This window comes from Ursus arctos, unplaced genomic scaffold, assembly GCF_023065955.2.
Source record: "Ursus arctos isolate Adak ecotype North America unplaced genomic scaffold, UrsArc2.0 scaffold_15, whole genome shotgun sequence".
NCBI lineage: Eukaryota > Metazoa > Chordata > Mammalia > Carnivora > Ursidae > Ursus > Ursus arctos.
In genome coordinates this window covers 28,489,146-28,507,498 of record NW_026622819.1, presented here as the reverse complement: position 1 = coordinate 28,507,498, position 18,353 = coordinate 28,489,146, and the positions used below count along the sequence as shown (strand labels likewise).

At 35.9% G+C, this 18,353-nt stretch overlaps 1 protein-coding gene and 1 non-coding gene across 3 annotated transcripts in view; one reads left to right on the top strand and one right to left on the bottom strand.

Annotated features, from left to right (window-relative positions):
- Window positions 1-309: 309 nt before the first annotated feature.
- NUP155 (nucleoporin 155) overlaps window positions 310-18,353 on the top strand; it is a 66,023-nt gene continuing 47,979 nt past the window's right edge. The window contains exons 1-10 of one of the 2 annotated variants that reach the window (XM_026506840.4): window positions 310-618; window positions 3,039-3,176; window positions 4,675-4,771; window positions 7,458-7,528; window positions 12,419-12,511; window positions 13,271-13,437; window positions 14,914-15,019; window positions 15,777-15,850; window positions 16,377-16,468; window positions 18,163-18,260. In XM_026506840.4, the coding sequence (XP_026362625.2) occupies window positions 462-618; window positions 3,039-3,176; window positions 4,675-4,771; window positions 7,458-7,528; window positions 12,419-12,511; window positions 13,271-13,437; window positions 14,914-15,019; window positions 15,777-15,850; window positions 16,377-16,468; window positions 18,163-18,260 (1,093 nt within the window). In that variant the 5' untranslated portion in view covers window positions 310-461. The remainder of the gene's footprint in view (window positions 619-3,038; window positions 3,177-4,674; window positions 4,772-7,457; window positions 7,529-12,418; window positions 12,512-13,270; window positions 13,438-14,913; window positions 15,020-15,776; window positions 15,851-16,376; window positions 16,469-18,162; window positions 18,261-18,353) is intronic. The other variant, XM_057312205.1, reaches the window with a different exon arrangement.
- LOC113260971 (U6 spliceosomal RNA) lies at window positions 10,716-10,817 on the bottom strand. Its single transcript, XR_003318196.1, has one exon. It is a non-coding gene; the product is annotated as a U6 spliceosomal RNA (small nuclear RNA).

Below are 18,353 nucleotides of genomic sequence, written 5' to 3'. Positions count from 1 at the left end.
GCCAAGATCCCGCGCTCGCGAAACCCCCCAGAACCGGAGCCGCCTGTCGGGCCCTACCCATCTCCCACTTACCCGCCCGCTGCTCCCTTCCACCTCCCCACCCCTCCCGGCCCCCTCTTTTCCCGGTCCTTTCCCTTTCTTTCCTCCCTTCCCTAGGTAACCTCCACGGATTTTCTCCTCCCCCACCCTCTCAAGCGCCCAGCCTAACGCCCGGGAAAGAGCCTCCACTCACTCGCTCCGCCCCTAACGTCCAGCCCCTCCACAGCTTCCTCTCTTCAGCTTCAAAACGCAGCCTTCAAATTCCCCTCCAGATGAACCGGAAGTGCGTCATGCACAGGCGCCGAGGCGCTCGTTTGGCGCGCGCGCTCTAAGCTGCGGGTCTGAGCTAGGGTGTTGGGTTTTTCTCTGTTTTCTCCTTGGTTTTTTACTTTTTCCAGACGCTGGTGTCTCCGAGTCTCGACATGCCGTCTTCTTTACTGGGCTCGGCGATGCCGGCCTCCACGTCGGCCTCAGCGCTGCAGGAAGCTTTGGAAAATGCAGGGCGGCTCATCGACCGTCAGCTGCAAGAAGACCGCATGTACCCGGACCTTTCCGAGCTTCTCATGGTGTCTGCCCCAAGTGAGTGATCAGTGCCCATTTGATGACTGCTTTCTCAGCAGAAAGGACTCTCTCCTGACTTCCTAACTAGGTCCTTATCCCTGGGGTGGGCCCGACTAAGACATTTTGAGATTTAGCTGTTTGCTACATTTCGAAGAGCAAAAAGAGCCTATTTTCCGTTTATTTTGTTGTCCTCACTTCACTGCCGATATTTGAGAGGGTAGGAGTGACGAACAACCCCATTGAAGCAAAGACCCCAACCTTAATGAGCTGTTCACTGCCTCCAAGTGTTCATCGCCAAGGCCAGTTGAGTAGGACCACCTGATCCAAGTCTCATTCTTTTTAATTCCTCATTAACTTTAGGCTAAAACAGACGGGTAAACGAAATTAATTTGGAAATTTACCGTCTCCTCTCAGAGATAGTCTTTATTATGTGTAGAGTTAGTGTAATACGAAGTCCTGTAATACAAAGGTAGTTAAGAACTACCAGTGGAATAAAGGAAGAGAGCAGGGATATTAGCTGTGACGATGGACCAGGAGGGTAAGGCAGTGTATGGGCCAACAAAGAGAGGTGACGGGAAAATGCTTTGTTTAACGGTTTTAATTATGGCCAGGTTCCTCAAGGAATGGAGTTATATAAGTTGCTTTTAAAAAAATGACCCCCCAGGGGCGCCTGGGTGGCACAGCGGGTAAGCGTCTGCCTTCGGCTCAGGGCCTGATCCCCACATCAGGCTCCTCCGCTATGAGCCTGCTTCTTCCTCTCCCACTCCCCCTGCTTGTGTTCCCTCTCTCGCTGGCTGTCTCTATCTCTGTCAAATAAATAAATAAAATCTTCAAAAAAAATTAAAAAAAAATGACCCCTTTGTGAGACGTATATTGGAGAAAAGAAGTCTAACAAACAAGGTTTTTGGTAAACAATAACCAAGTTAAAGTAACAAGGATAATCTGTGCAATGTAAACCTAAAGGAGGCTTTTGGCTGTTTATAAAAATCATTGAGTAGACTTACAGTCAGAGAAAAGATAGAAATAAAACAAATGTAGTATTTGTTCCTGATAGCTACTTACCAGCGGGCTTGTCTTACAAGAACTGAGTGGCCTGTTAGCAACTCTCATCTTGAATAGCATTATACTCCCTTTGACCTCCTTAGGTTTGAAAAGCAAGATGTAAAGAGTCCATGCATTCTTGTCCTCTCTTATCTGATTTAAATCATTTCTATCCACCTTTACACCAGCTTCTTCAACCTAATCTCCCCTTCCTCCATCTTATTCTCAAACTCTTTGTTCCAGTCACACTGAATTTAACACGTTTACCGTAAGAAGCTGTCTCTTCAGGATTCTATTTTACATCATAATTTACTTCATCACTTCTGGAATGTTCTTTTATCTTTGCCTGACATTCTTCCCTTGAATATCACTTCCTTTCTGAGGGCTTTCTTAGCCATTCACATTCTCACCTGAGTTATTAATTCCATCCTTTGTGTTCCCACTGCCATTTAACGTGTGCAATATCCTATTAAAATTATGTTTTAAGATTAAATGGGATGTCTGGGATTTGCTTCAAAAAATTCATTAGGGAAGGAGTAGCTAGGGATTTAAATGAAACATGATCAGGCATGTTATTGGTAATTGTTGAAACTGGGTAATCAATCAGCACATAGGAATTGATTGCATTTTTCTCGCTAGTTGTATATTAAAATTCCATAATAATTTAGAATTTCTTTTATATGTCAGTATTCCCCAACATCTTTGTACTGAAAGAGAGCCTGGAAAGGTGCCTGGGATAAATATAAGTCATCAGTCAGATCTAAAGAACACCTCCCGTTCAGGACATAGAAAGGACAGGCTGAATAGAGCAGCCCACTCCTGCCTTTAGTTGCCTGTGTCTTAGAGCAAGAGAAAGGTTGCTAAACGAGAACACTTTATAGAGCAGTCTGTGGTTTCCCCCAGTAAAATATTGCTTATGTGGTATTATTTGTATTTATCTTATTGGTCTTGGGGGTTCGTCTAACAGAAAAATGCATAGATTGTTTTAATCTAGTAATATCTAAGTTGGGAAAGAAATGGCTGGTTTTTTCCCCAATCAATATTTTGTTCACAATTGTTTTATCTGACAGTTACAAAGTGGTTTTATAAATATTTGCCCATTTCAGATTAGTAAAATAAGAGAAAAAAAAAACTAAATTATTGAACTATTTCCTTTCCTATGGAGTCTTTGTGAAAGAGAACCTTCTGTTTAGTGCTGAAACCTGAACTGCCCCTACCTTAACACTGTTATTTTCTCAGGCCTCCTTTGTGTTGGGTCAGAACTATTTTATTCTCTCTATACCTTTACAACCACCAGATGCACAATTTTTTTTGTAACTTGCAGTGCTTCAATATGCCTAATTGATGCCCAAAACATTATTACTATAATAAATGCTTTTTTTTTAAATTACTTGCAGATAATCCCACTGTTTCTGGCATGTCAGATATGGATTATCCTCTACAAGGACCTGGTTTGCTGTCGGTGCCCAACCTTCCAGAGATCAGTTCCATCCGAAGAGTTCCTCTCCCACCTGAACTTGTTGAACAGTTTGGACGTATCCTGTTACCTTGTTTTTAACTCCTTAATATTTTTTAAAATTGGTGTTCTTATAGTTCTTGCTTTGTGTTTAATTGGTGTGTGTATTTAAGTTCATTTAAGAGTTTTATTTAAAAAACATTTTAAGTATGTGGGTGGTTTGCCATATGCCTAGAAACTTTCATACAACATTGAATGTTAAAAATTGAATCACATTTTAATTGTTCTGGGACATTGAAGAGAGTGAATTGTTTTTAAGGAATTCTGCATTTTTGAATGATATTCTTGCAAAGTAGTACTTTCCAGTTGAATGCTCTACAAGGAAGCTTTTACTACCACATTTTAGCTGGAAGACCCATGATTTTCATTTTTATTTTTTCTCATATTTTAACATTTTAAAACTGGGATGTCGTTCTAAAACTGTTTAAAAACAAACTGCCAGGTACTTCTTTTTGCCCCTCCCCGAAAGTTTTTGGTATCTTAGAATTAAAGTTTATAAGTGATTGCATTTCTAAGGATCACGATAAGAATGGAACTTAATGGCATCTTCATAGACTGAGTTGCTAGAGGAGTTTTCTTACCCTCTAAAAAGAAGATTTTATTTAATTTTTTTAAAGCGTGCTATACCCTATTAAGGCATTAGATTTATAGTTATTTGCTAGGAAGTTTTTTTATTAATCTATAGCCCTCATTATATAGACATTAAGATGGTATATTAAAATTTAATGAGACTTTTAAAAGTATATTAATATATTTAAAGTAAAAGCATTTCAAATTTCATTACAGTCTGATTCAGAAAAAAAAGGAAATGGAAAATTAAGGAAATACTTGTAATAGAAAAACTAGTAGAATCTAATATTTTCCCTAAAATTTTCAGTGTCTCTCTGAGATTTTGTGAAATAGTGTTATTAAATATAAAACATACCTTATCCCATACTGTACCCTTGCTTAGTTTCTTAATATTCTTTAATCTTCTGATAATACTTTTTCTGCAAGAGACATTAGGAAATTATTTCATAGTTGTTTCCTTGTCTTATAATTACATAATATAATTTTTTGTCTGTTTTTCAATTGTACTATTTATAAGAAGCTTGCAAATTATCACCTATGACTTAGCATACCATGTGCTTTTTTTTTTTTTTTTTAAATCAATCTTGCTCTTACACAATTGGAGAAACTGCTCCAGTAAGTTTTTTCATGTCAAAATTCGGTGGTGTTATTCATAACCAGTATTCTTTTTTGAGTTAATAATGGTAACAACATTACATTTGTCCTTTAGAATACATTTCAAGTGGTCGGACAGCATTATTTAGAAATTATAAATTACAGGTTTATTTCTGTAATAAGCTATGTCTTTCATTAAACTCATTAGAAATCAAGATATTTTATTTGCTCTTTCTATTAAAGAGTGGTTAGGTCATGATTTTTTAATCATAAATTTTAGATCAAAATCTCTCCAAACACATTTGAGAAAGATAAGATTGAAATCTTTTTGCCTTACATCCACACTACTTCAGATATGCAGTGTAACTGCATGATGGGCGTGTTCCCTCCTATCAGCAGAGCTTGGCTCACAATTGACAGTGACATATTCATGTGGAACTATGAAGACGGGTATGTATTTAATGCTAGTTTGCTGTAGCATGGCTAGAATTGAGATTCTCTTAACCGTAGCTAGTGTTCTACTCATCAGAAGCTGCCTGGTTTATCTTTCATTCATCTAACATCTGGATCAGTGCTTCTCAGTATGCATATCAATCACCAGGAGATGGGGTTAAAATGTGGATTCTGTTATAGTAGTTCTGAGTAAGCCTCAAGAGTCTGCATTTGTTAGAAACTTCCAGTGATGCTGCCAGTCTGAGTACCATTCTGAGTAGCAGGGGTCTAGTTGCCAAGCTCTTATCTTCCAATAAGATAGCCTAATAGTAGTTTCTTGAGAGATGGTTTGATATTTTTAAGGATCTCTATTTTCGATGCATTTCTATGCATCAGGAGTCTCTTAACTTACTAAAGTGACAAAAGAGTTTTGTTGGTCTGTGAGCTTGACCGATGTGTAATTTGAATGTATGTAATAGTCTGAGTGAAGGTCCAAGGCATTCTTGCTAAAATAACGTTTAGTGATCTGGTCATCTCACCTGGCTTCCTGGAGATAAATTTTGGCTTATTACCAGTCATAATATCTTTAGGTGGTTAAGTGCGTTAATGGGAGGAAGGCCCATGTTGTTGTTACTCTTGCCCTTGGTTAATTAAGACACCTGTTAGGAACGCACACACACATCCACTGTATCATTGAGTTGACGTGACACATAAACTTGAACATGTAGCTTAAATGAAACCATTTTTGTTCACTGATTTTTTTCAATTAGAACTTTTCATACCTAGAGTTATGGTTGAACTGTTATATAGCCCTAATAGCAGTGATGTATGGTTGTGATTGTTCTTCATGTACCCTGAACTTTAGTTTGTTGTATTGTAACATGGTCATTTTGATACTAAGGAATAAAACCTCTTCATTTAGGCATGACTGTATTTAAGAAAATCAAATGCCAAAAACCTACATAATAGATCAATGTAAGGATAATTTCCTTAAAAAGGGTTTTCCCTTTAATGAAAATTTCTATATTTCCATTAGCATCTAACATATCCATCTAATAAAATATTATTGAGTTTGTCATGTATCAGACTGTTTTGTACTAGGAACAGCATTGAATGTGGTAAATATAGTCCCTGTTCACATGGAACATATAGTCCAACCTTACTGTTTAAAACTAGAACTCATTTAAAGAGAAATCATCTGGACAATGTACTTACTGGAAAAAAAAATCAGGGCACAAGTCCTGGGTATAAATCTTTAGTTCATAAGTTTAATACTGCAAAAACCTTGGGCTTCCTTTCAGTTATTCCATTAGTTTTTTATTATGAATCCTAATTCCACTTGGATGATAGACATGTAATCTTATTCCATTTCTTATTCTGTAACCTCTAACTTCCCCAATATTGGTCTTAGTTTCTGGAGGCTGTGCCAGTTATCAACAATATGGAAAAAAGGGGGAAACCTGGTCCACCTAAGTGGCCATTGGTGGTGTTTTCTTTCTGTTTGCTTGGCCCTTTTCAGAACAACCAGAAGTTTTCTTCAAAGTCTGGATCATAATATTTTTTTTCTTGGTGTTCATCCTGTTTGGCCTTTTCTGATTTTCTTGGATCTTTGGTTTGATGTCTTTCATTATTTTTGGAAATTTTTCAGTGATTACCTTCAAATATTTGTGCTGCCCCATTCTCTCCGTCTTCTGAGATTTTTACACTTTTGTTAGATTGATGTTCTTCAACAGGTTTTGGATGCTCTGTTCTATTTTTGTTTCTCCATTCTTTCTTCTTTTTTTTTCCTTTTAGTTTCAGTCTGGATAATTTCTATTGACCCAACTTCAGGATCACGGATTCTTTTGTTAGTTATGTCAAGTCTACTTAAAAAGTTCTTCCAAGACATTCTTTCTCTGCTATGCTTTTTATTTCTAATACTTTCACTTATTGTGATTTTCACCTCACTGCTGAAATTCCTTATCTGTTCATTTATATATTGTCCACCTTTTCCATTAGTACCTGTACTATATTAATTGTATTTATTTTAAATTTCCTGCCTGTAGTTCACAGATCGGGCTCATAGCTGAGTCCATTTCTGTTGATTGCTTTGTTTCTTGACAGGCTTTTTTTTTTTCCTGTGCTTTTTTGTGTCTCGTGTTTTTTGAAAGCTAGATATTGTGTGTAGGAGAGTGGATACTGAAGTAAATAAATAGTATTTATCCGTAGAAATGGGCCTAGCAGGTAGGGCTTTATTATGGAGAAAGTTGACTTTTTCCAAGTCAGGAGTTGAGCTGAGTTTGGTTTTGTCATTGCTGTGGTTACCCTCAGTGGATCAGAGGTTTCAAATTCCTGTAGAATCACTTTGCACTTAGGATACAGTTTGGGATGCTGGAGACTTTTTTCTCAATGTTTCTATTCCACTCTCAGCCTTATACTTTCCCTATGAATCTGTTCTGAGAGGGTCTTGCCCCAGCAGTAGAATTGCTGTTATTTGAGCCTTACAGCCTGGTTGGGGGGAGGTTTGGGAGGGGGAGCAGCATTCCCTGTTTTCCTGGTTTATGCTTATTAGCCTTAGACAGGCCTGTGTGCCAGGATCTTGGAACTGAAACAGTTTTGTTTGCTGGTTTATTTTTCATTACATTTTGTAGTCTTAAAGAACATTTTAGATAAAACTTTGGGGGTTTTTTGTATGTATAACATGTTTTTCTTTAACTATTGACAGAGGAGACCTTGCATATTTTGATGGACTTAGTGAGACTATTCTTGCTGTGGGGCTTGTGAAACCAAAAGCTGGTAAGAAATAAAAATGTAATGATTAATTTAGGTATGTATATACATAGGACTGAATAACAGTTCATTTTACATAGTTGAAATTTTTATTGAAGTTTTGTTCTGAATTCTAACTAGAAATATGTAAAGTGATTAGGAATACTTAATGGTTTATTTACTTTACGGTAGAAGTGAGTCTGTCTTTAAAATTGTTACACTGGTGCACCTGGCTGGCTCAGTTGGTAGAGCATGTGACTCTTGATCTCAGGATCATGAGTTCAAGCCCCACATTAGGTGTAGAGCTTACTTTAAAAAAAAATTTTTTTTAAATAAATAAAATTGTTAAACTACAATTTTTGAATTTTGTTTTGCGTATTTTTTATTACTCTTTGTTGATTTACCTGGAGTTTTTTACATTATACATTTTTCATCAGTTACTGAATTTAATACAAAAACCATTTTTGTCTCTACATTTTTTTAGTCTTGATAGCCCATGGAAATAAAAAGAGTTCAGAATAAATCTTAAAGAAATGGCAAGCATTGTTTAATTTAACAGTTTCAACTTCATTGTGCCAGATTTTTTTTATCAGAGCTAATGACAAGATAATAGATTTAAATTTAATATACATTTTTTGAATGTATGAGAAATCTTCCTACAATGGGCAATAGTAAACAATTGTTTGTAAGACCTAAATAAAATATTTTGACATCACAGCTGTTTCGAAATGATTCACATGGTACAAACATGCAGTCTTATACACTGTTAATGTGATTACATTGGAAACTTACTTCCTTGATGTAGAACCTCAAGGAATTCTTCACCCTGAGGTATGTATCTCTTTTTTCCACATTTAAAAGCTTATTCATAGGGGCGCCTGGGTGACGCAGTCCTTTAGGCATCCAACTCTTGGTTTTGGCTCAGGTCGTGATCTCAGGGTTGTGAGACTGAGCCCTGCATGGGGCTCCACACTCAGTGCAGTGTGCTTAAGACACTCCCTCTCCCTCTGCTTCTGCCCCCTGCTTGCTTATGTGTGCTCACACACATGCTCTCTCTCTAAATAAATCCTTTTTTTAAAAAAGTTACTATCTAGGGGCGCCTGGGTGGCTCAGTCGTTAAGCGTCTGCCTTCGGCTCAGGGCATGATTTGGATCGAGCCCCACATCGGTCTCCCCCGCTGGGAGCCTGCTTCTTCCTCTCCCACTCCCCCTGCTTGTGTTCCCTCTCTCGCTGGCTGTCTCTGTCTCTCTCTCTGTCAAATAAATAAATAAAATCTTTTAAAAAATAAATAAATAATAAATAATATAAATAAAAAGGTTACTATCTAAAAGTTTATTCATAATAACAGTGGAGGGTTGTCCCTGCTCTGTATTTTAATAAATATAAATTGTCTGTCTAAAGTAAATAGTAAAATTTTGTTCTACTCAAATATAAACTTCAGTGTAAAATTAAAATTATTGCAAGTCTTTGATATGACAACAAAGGTGTGATCTTTGATAAAGAATTCTTGTTTTTTTTTTTTTTTTTTTTTTTTTTTTTTTGAGACAGTGTGCAGACGATGGGGCGAAGGGGCTAAGGGAGAGAGAATCCTAAGCAGGCTCCATGCTAGGCAAAGAGCTGGCCTCTGGGGCTGGATCTCAGTACTGTGAGATCATGACCTGGGCCAATATCAAGAGTCAGACACTTAACCGAATGAGCCACCCTGATTCTGAAACAGCTCTGACTTTGCTGTCTATAAGCACTGAAAATTCTGACTCTCGAACATAATGTTAAAGTTAACAAAGTCCGTATCTTACTTTGCCCGTTGCAAGAAAACATTATTCTTAAAGACATTGTTTTCTGAGTCAAGCTTTTTGGCAAGAGTTTGCTTTATTGGTGATTTCTGTGTAAGGAAGAAGAATATGAATACATGTTTCAATTTTATGATTGTTTTAATAAAACATAACAGTTCTTCAGTGTTTTCTAGCATTTGCAGGTTTTTGTCCACAGAGAAATTGGCAAGACTTAATCACACTTTCCTGAGTTCAGGGAAGCATTTTCCATGTGTTGAAAGAATCACATGGTTGTCTAGCTTCATTTGCATCTTCCAGGGAGGTAATTTAGCTAAAAGAGCTTATGGCTTTGGGATATTATTCATTATAGTGATTATGAATGATTAGTGATTTTGAGTCATTTTACCTCATCTGTATGATCAAGTAGGGCTGCCACCGAAGTCAAATCATGTGTAAACTCCTTCCTGGAAGTTATTCTTGGAATGGTCTTTCCTTGTCTAATACAGTAAGCCTCCTACCTCAAGTTCAGTCAATTAGTTCTGGAAAGTCAGTGGACTTTTCAATAGAAGAGAACTTTATATTTTCCTATTTCTGAACCAACATCTCTTGAAAAAGCATTACTTCATACTATCATTGAAGTTGCCTTAGAAGTTGAAGGTAGGTACCATTGGCCAAGTTTTCAGTGCAAAAGCATGCCTTTCTAAAATGCATTGTGTTATGGTTCTGTTGTTTTTTTCATCAAAGCAGCAAAAACAGGGGCGCCTGGGTGGCTCAGTCAGTTAAGCACCTGCCTCAGCTCAGGTCATGATCCCAGAGTCCTGGGATGGAGTCCCACATTGGGCTCCCTGCTCGGCGGGGAGTCTCCTTCTCCTTCTGCCCATCCCCCTGCTCGTGTTCTCTGTCTCTTTCTCTCTTTCATTCTCTTTCTCAAATAAAATTTTTTTAAAAAAGGCAAAAACAGATACGTTAGCAAAGAATCCTAAGTGTTCATATTTGTGCACAAGTATTAAACTGTTTCTTTCAAAACTTTAAAACTTTTTCATTCAAAAGTAGTGAAACTTTGAACTGTTCCAAAGACCTAAACAATTTACATTAATTTCTAAAAAGTGCTAATAAGGTTTATACTTTATAGATAAGAAGTGAGAGCTGACAAAAGTGAGAAATGTGAGTCATTTAACCTTGTTGAATCCTGAAGGGAGATGGCTTCCATTTCTACCATTTCCTGTTGCAAATTAGTTGAATAAACGATGCGAGATTTTAGAGAAGATCGCATCATTTGACAAGACACTGCTTTTACTTTTCTCCCTTTACTCAAAGCCATAAACCAGCTCCACCATCTATAGAATTCCAACTTTACTGACGTTTCTGTAATCAAAGATGATTTCTTTGGCATAGGCTGGTAACTGAGTACTTAGAGTTAAGGCTTTTATTTAATTTTAATTTTTTATATGGAACACTTCATGTATGTGCATGTCATCCTTGTGCAGGGCCATGCTAATCTTCTCTATATTGTTCCAATTGTAGTGTATGTGCTGCTGAAGCAAGCATAAGATAAAGGTTTTATTAAGGAAAAATCTAAGTTTTCATAAAGTTCAAGCTTTTTAAATCAACTTATCATGAAATATCAGTTATATTTTGAGTTCATTAGGTAGAAGATCTGTGCCTTCAGCTTTACTGACTTGAACCTTGATACACGAAAATGGCTTTTATGCCCCTTGATGTTCATCAATGAAAGTGAAAGTTTTGTTAGACTTTCTGTGGCATTTAATTCCCTGAAGTAGGCCAAAGATATAGATATGAAGAGATGCCCATAATCATGACATAAGATATAGTTTCTTTTATTACCTTCAGTAAGACACTATTTTTGGATATCGTAATATGACAATGATAATTATACATAGAATCTCATGCCACTGCATACTTTTTAATGTTAAACAAATAAAAAAAAATAAAGTTAAACAGTACTTTAGCATGAATTAATAAAAAAAATTGTGTACTTGGTAATGTCCCCTCTGAAACTACAAATTATCTGGTTTTGATATACAAATTTATCGGGGTAACTCATTTAGTATAAACTCATTTCTGTTTCTATGAAATTGACTACCTGATATAAGTGGAATTATGTTTATCTCTGTGGCTGGTTTATTTCACTCATGATGGTTTTTTTTTTTTTTTTTAAGATTTTATTTATTTTTAGAGGGGGAGAGAGCACAAGAGCACGAGTAGGGGGCAGAGGTAGAGAGAGAATCTCAAGTAGACTCTGGACTGAGCGCTGAGCCCAATGTGGGACTTGATCTTACCACCCTGAGATCATGAGCCAAAATCAAGAGTCGGATGCACTCAGGCACCCCCCACTTATAGTGTTCTTAAGATTCATTCCTGTTGTAGTATTGTCAGAATTTTCTTCTTTTTTAAGACTGGATGATATTCCTATATACATATACTTTTATGTGTATGTATATACCCACACACACACACACATACACACACAGCAAATTTTGTTTATTCATTCATCTGTTGATGGACAGTTGGGTTGCTTCCATCTTTTGGGTGCTATGAATTATGCTGTTCTGAGCATAAATATACAAATAGAAGGCTTTGTATTTTAATGAACTATTTTATAATGTAATACTGATTTTAATTGGTATTAAATACTGAAGTGTTTCTTTTCTAAGATGGTTCTTTTTTATTACTATCTACTTATTTAAATGATCATAGGTAGTAATATTTTAACATCAGAGATAAACTGAGTTCAAAGACAGTGAGAGAGGGAACACAAGTAGGGGGAGTGGAAGAGGGAGAAGCAGACTTCCCACGGAGCAGGGAGCCCGTCGCAGGGCTCGATCCCAGGACTGTGGGATCTTGACCTGAGCTGAAAGCAGATGCTTAACGACTGAGCCACCCAGGTGCCCCTAATTTTTTTTTTTTTTTTTTAAGTAGGCTCCACGCCCAACGTGGGGCTTGAACTCATGACCCCAAGATCGAGAGTCGCATACTCTACGAGCTGAACCAGACAGACACGTCTTTCATACACTATTTAATCACTAGTTCATTTTAATGATAAAGCCATTAGTTTATCAATGCTTAAATAGTGGAAATGGATGTTCTTTTGAATAATCCCTAACTCATGTCTACTTTGTCTTAGGCATCTTTCAACCTCATATACGACACCTCCTGGTTTTGGCAACCCCTGTGGATATAGTGATTCTTGGACTTAGCTATGCTAATTTACAAACAGGTATAGTTAACCACATGTGATATTTTTAAAATAAAAATATGGTAGCCAATTTAATATAATTAAAAACTAATTTTTTTCCCTAAGTAAACTTTCCAGATTATTTGTTCTTCGGAAAATATTTCCCTATAGGTATGATATCTCAGGTTAGTAACTCCATCAAAGAAGTATTTTGAATATGTTTATCATATTAATATGCACTCCTTAAATGTACAGTATGAAAGAGTAGTAGAAGAGAAATAATTGACACTAGTGAGTTTTTCTATAATGCTTTCAATTTGTTTCTGGTTTTTTGAATGGCTGTTTTAACATGTGGAACGCTGAAATAAACATTATTCTTTTCTTTAACATAAGCAGCCCTCAATTTATTACTAGTACATTCAATGATTTCTTTTGCATTCTGGCAGTCTGTTTTGGGTAAAATAATGTTGAATTTCAGTGACTCAAATTAATGATTATTACTATCAAATCCTTTAGATCTTTTCCAAAATCTAATAATTTGGAATAGTTTTCGATTTATGTTTTATAATGTTATAAGTATAAAACATATTATGTATTTTTTCTATATACACATATTATAAGTTCTATTTAACTTGAATAAATTGTATCAGACTTTTTATAGTAATTTAAAAGTATATGTTATGGAAGCGTCTGGATATAAGAATTAGTAAAAATACCAATTCTGCAGATAATGCTGTGATTGTTTCAAACTTTAAAAAAGCTGATAAGCTGATTCCTGTGTTCTTTCTTTTAAAAAAATAGGTTCTGGAGTTCTTAATGACAGTATGTGTGGTGGAATGCAGTTGCTTCCAGATCCTTTGTATTCTCTTCCCACTGATAATACTTACCTTTTAACAATAACTTCCACTGATAATGGCAGAATTTTCTTGGCTGGAAAAGATGGCTGTTTGTATGAAGTAGCATACCAAGTAAGTCTGGCATTTATAAACCTTTTTTTCCTCCCTCTGGGTAAAGTAGGGATAGATTTTAGTTTTGTTTTCTAATTTTATAAGCACATTAATATAGTCTTATGGAAAGTATTCAAACATATAGTTAAAACCGTACATAGTCTTGCATAACTACACCGTGCCTATAAAACCCAATCCTCTCTCCAGAGATAAAATCCGGTTCTGAGTATGTCTTTTTAGGACATGGTGCATTGGTAAGTATCTATAAATATGTATACATATGTATTATATGTATACACGTATACAAATACATGATGTACCTTTGTACGTTTTTCCTTAGATTATTGCTCATGTTTTGCTACATAATTGGCTTTTCGCTTAACTGTGTTACGTGTTGTGATTGCTACATAGTTGTCTGTAAAATGGATGTACATTGTTCACTTAACAATTCCTTTCTTGATGGACTTCTAGGTTTTCAGTTTTCCTATTCATAAATAATGCCATAATTGTTCTTTTGTAGGTCTTCTTGTGTACATGTGTAGATACTTTTTTATATAGAGACTTAGAATTCTAATGGTTGGGTTGTGGAGCATATGCATTTAAAATTGTAATTAATATTTTCATATTGCTCTCTAAGAGTTTTTTAGACTCTTAGCAGGCTTCTATGAATATATCCCACCACCCCTCACTGATGGTAGTATTGTCAAACTTACTAATTTTGACCAATCTAATAGAAGGAAATTTTTTTTATTACTTGCTGAGGGAGGATCTTTTCATGTATTTATTGGTCATGTATGTTTTCTCTACTTTGAAATGACTTTTTGTGTCTTTTCCCTACCATATTGGCTTTTTTCACAAGGTAAATGTTAGGAAACTGATAAAGTAATATTCTCAGAGTCACATAGCTAATTAATTAGAGGCAGAGCTGGGATTACAACCCTGGTCAGCTGTGTTTTTTTAATATTACATTGTACCTTTTTCTTACCTAGTTTCTCTTGGCTTTGTTCATTACCCACCCCCCCCAAAAGGTTTTGTATGGCAAAAGTCAGACATTGAGAGGTAAACTGTAGATTATGGTGCCGATGGCTGCTGTTAAGATTTTTTTTTTTAGCCAAAATGGGAAGAGATGATACAAGTACCCCTATTCTGTGTAATTTAGCTCTTATGAACTGCACTTATTATTTGCTTTACTACTTTGAAATAAAAGAGTTTTCAAGATAATTAAAATAGAAGCTCATTAACATAGCACTATGAAGTTTTGAAATAGACAGCTGATTTCATTGAGAGCCGTGATTTGATTATGGCTAACTACATCTTCTATTATTAATTAAAGGATTAAACTCAGTACTTATTCTGAATAGTATATTGCACTTTATTTACAATTATTGATATTTCACTTAAATTTGAAGATTTTTATATATGTGGGCATATGGTTAGTTGCTGTGACAAATGTATCTACATTTATAAGTCTTGCTTCTTTCAATTTTTCCTTTTAAGGCAGAAGCAGGTTGGTTTAGCCAAAGATGTAGGAAAATAAACCACTCAAAGAGCGCACTTTCTTTCCTTGTTCCTTCATTGCTACAGTTCACATTCTCAGAAGATGGTAAGTAGAAAACGATAAATTTGGCAATCAAAATTTTTAAGATTGTTGGCTTAACATTGTCTTCAGAAATTCTCATTCTTAACTGAAAGTTTGTCTTCTTAAATAACATTTGTTATATATTCATAAGCTTTCTCTCTCTCTCTCTCTTTTTTTTTTAGATTTTAGTTATTTAAGAGAGAGGGAGGGTGTGAGCAGGGGGAGGAACAGAGGGAGTAGCAAAGGGAGAGGATAAGCAGACGCTGTACTGAGCATGGAGCCTGACCATTGGGCTCAATCCATGACCCGAGATTGTGACCTGAGCCAAAATCAAGAGTTGGATGCTCAACCGACTGAGCCCTCGGGCGCCCCACACAACAATTTATTAAATTGAAAGTTTCTTGAAGGAATGCACTGAGTATAATTATTTCCTGTGTTTCTAGTATGTAGTAGACATTCATTAAATGTTTGTTAAATGAAGAAATAATCTAGAACTTAGTTTTGATTTGGCTTAAAATTTAGTGAGAAGACAGAGTAATTTATTTGTGAGGCTCTTCATCTAGTCACAGTATTTGATGTCTGCTTTTTTCATATATTGTGTGATTTAAATGCTGCTTGCCTTTGTCCTCATGTAAATATCGTAGGACTTAACTGCAAAGCAAGAGAAAGCCCCTAAATGCAAAGTTCTAATTCAGCAATATAAATTTGTTGTAAGTGGCTACTCTGTTTAATTCGTTAATCTTTAGAGGTTTTTTTTTTGCTTTTTTTGTCTTATTTTTAGATCCTATTGTTCAAATTGCAATTGATAATTCTAGAAACATTTTATATACACGATCTGAGAAAGGAGTAATACAGGCAAGTATTAAAACACTACTATTTAAAGGGGGGTAAGAACATCCCTGTTTTTAAGGAAGAGATTCGGTTACTCTTAGCCTTTTCCTATGAGCTGTGTGCTTTTTTTTTTTTTTTAAGATTTTATTTATTTATTTGTAACAGAAAGCACAAGCAGGGGAGCAGCAGGCAGAGGGAGAGGGAGAAGCAGGCTCCCTGCTGAGCAAGGAGCCCAATGTGGGGCTCGATCCCAGGACCCTGGGATCATGACTTGAGTCGAAAGCAGATGCTTAACCGACTGAGCCACCCAGATACCCCTGAGCTGTGTGCTTTTTAAAAAAAAAATCCCAAACTACTACTTAGGGGTCCTTTTTTATGAAATTTCAAATCTCTGATGTTTCCATATCTGTGTGAAGTACCTAACTTAAAGGATCCCTAAAAAGGAAAAGTCTACTTAATAAAATTTTATCCAAAAACTTATTTTGTAAAATGCGTACGGGTTTTGTAAATTCATAGTTATGTTTAAGTGGGTACAATTTTTTATTCGCAGGTGTATGATTTGGGCCAAGACGGACAAGGAATGAGCAGAGTTGCCTCAGTTTCACAGAATTCTATTGTCTCTGCTGCTGGAAACATTGCTAGGTAATTAATTGTCAGGCATTTCATTTGTACAAGGCATATCATTATGCTATATATCTGCAGCATACTGAAATTATTTCCTCATCAAAATATCTCTAAAAGGTAAGGAATGTTGAAGAAGATGACACTGAAGGTTATGTTTGAAACAGCTCCAAGAGAAAGACTCTCCCTTTAATTCTAATGTTGGATGGTTTGAAACATAGGGCAGACTTTTTTTTTTTTTTTTTTTTACAGTGTAAAGTACAGCTTGACATGTTTTTCCTAGGAACGTTAAGCTTTAGGTGGTCTGGACAGGCAATTACAGGAGTTGTCACTAGGAAACTTCGTGTCTCAAAGTTCCCCACTAATAACCACTCCAACCTTTTAACAGGCCTGCGTAGTATAAGTTTAGTTGGTCCGATAATTGACGTAAGTACAGTTTTGGAAAACAGAACTTTAGAGTTTTATTGTCCACGTTGTGTTCTTGAGGAAACTGAAACTAAGGGATGTTATGATTTGTCTGAAGTCTGACTCTTAGATAAGTAGTGGTACCCAAGTTACAAGCCACGTCTTCAGACATTGCATGCTGTGATTTATGTATATCACAACTAATTCAGCTCAGCTGCAGAAAATCTCTTCACATACCAAAGACCTCAAATTTTCAGCTTTGGTTTTCTCTGTGCTTGGGTCATTGCTGCATTCACATATCCTAGCAAAATTCAAGGCCGGCTTTGCTTTTCAGTGACAAAAAAATTCTCAAGACAGACAATCTAAGACAAAGGGCTTCCTTTTTCTTCTCCGGCATTACTTCTTTTTTGGAAACGTTTTCAAATCCACAGAAAAACTAGAAGAGCAGCATGGTGAAAACTGATAATACCCTATCAAATTATCCAAATTCAGCAGTAGTTACTATTTTCCCTTATTTGCTCACTTTCGTTCTTATGAGCTATTTGAATGTAAGTTGCAGACGTCATGACTTTCACCCTTAAATCCTTCAAATTCCAAGTCCTGAGTCTCTTACATAAACGCAATACCAGTTCCACACCTAAAAAAAATTAATAATTTTGAAGTATTATACAGTTCATATTAACGTTACTTAGCAGTCCCAAAAATCTTTCATAGCTGTTTTTCTTTCCATATTTCCCCAGATTCAGTCAGAAGCTGTGAATTACATCAGTCATTTGTCTTATTAATATAGAACAGATGTATCACCATCTTTCTTTTTTCCCTAAATATTCATATTTGGTGGGGAGAGGCAAGAGTCTTATTTGTGGGATATCCCAATTTCTGAATTTATCTTTTTTTCGTTATCATTAGATTCAGGGTAATTTTTTTTTTTTAACCAGTATTACATAGGTAATGTGAACACCTTGCAGCGTTACATCAGTAGGCCCATAACCACCAGTTTTTCCACTATTGAACACTTGGTTAAGGTGCTATTTACCAGATTTCTCCAATATAAAGTTTCATTTTTCCTTCTTTTTAATTAATGGTAATCTTTACAAAGATAATTTGATGCTCTCAAAATGCCTTGTTCCTCATTAACCCTTTACCCAGTGGAGTTAGCCTTCTTTTATGATCTTTGAGAAAAGGGTAATGTCTAACAATGTAAGCTTGTATTCAGGGGTTTTTGCTGCCTTTGCTGCTATTGTATTAATTATCTAAGAAGTTAGTCTTACTTTAGCATATTAGACTTTAGTTTTTTTCCTCTTTTGTAGGACCATAGATCGTTCTGTTTTTAAGCCAATTGTTCAAATAGCAGTGATTGAAAATTCTGAATCGCTGGACTGTCAGTTATTGGCAGTCACACATGCAGGTATGTTGTTTAATTTATATGTCTGCTGTCGCTTTTAGAACTTGATAATCCTCAGATTTGGGAACTTATGATTAGAAATGTGTTTTTACTTCT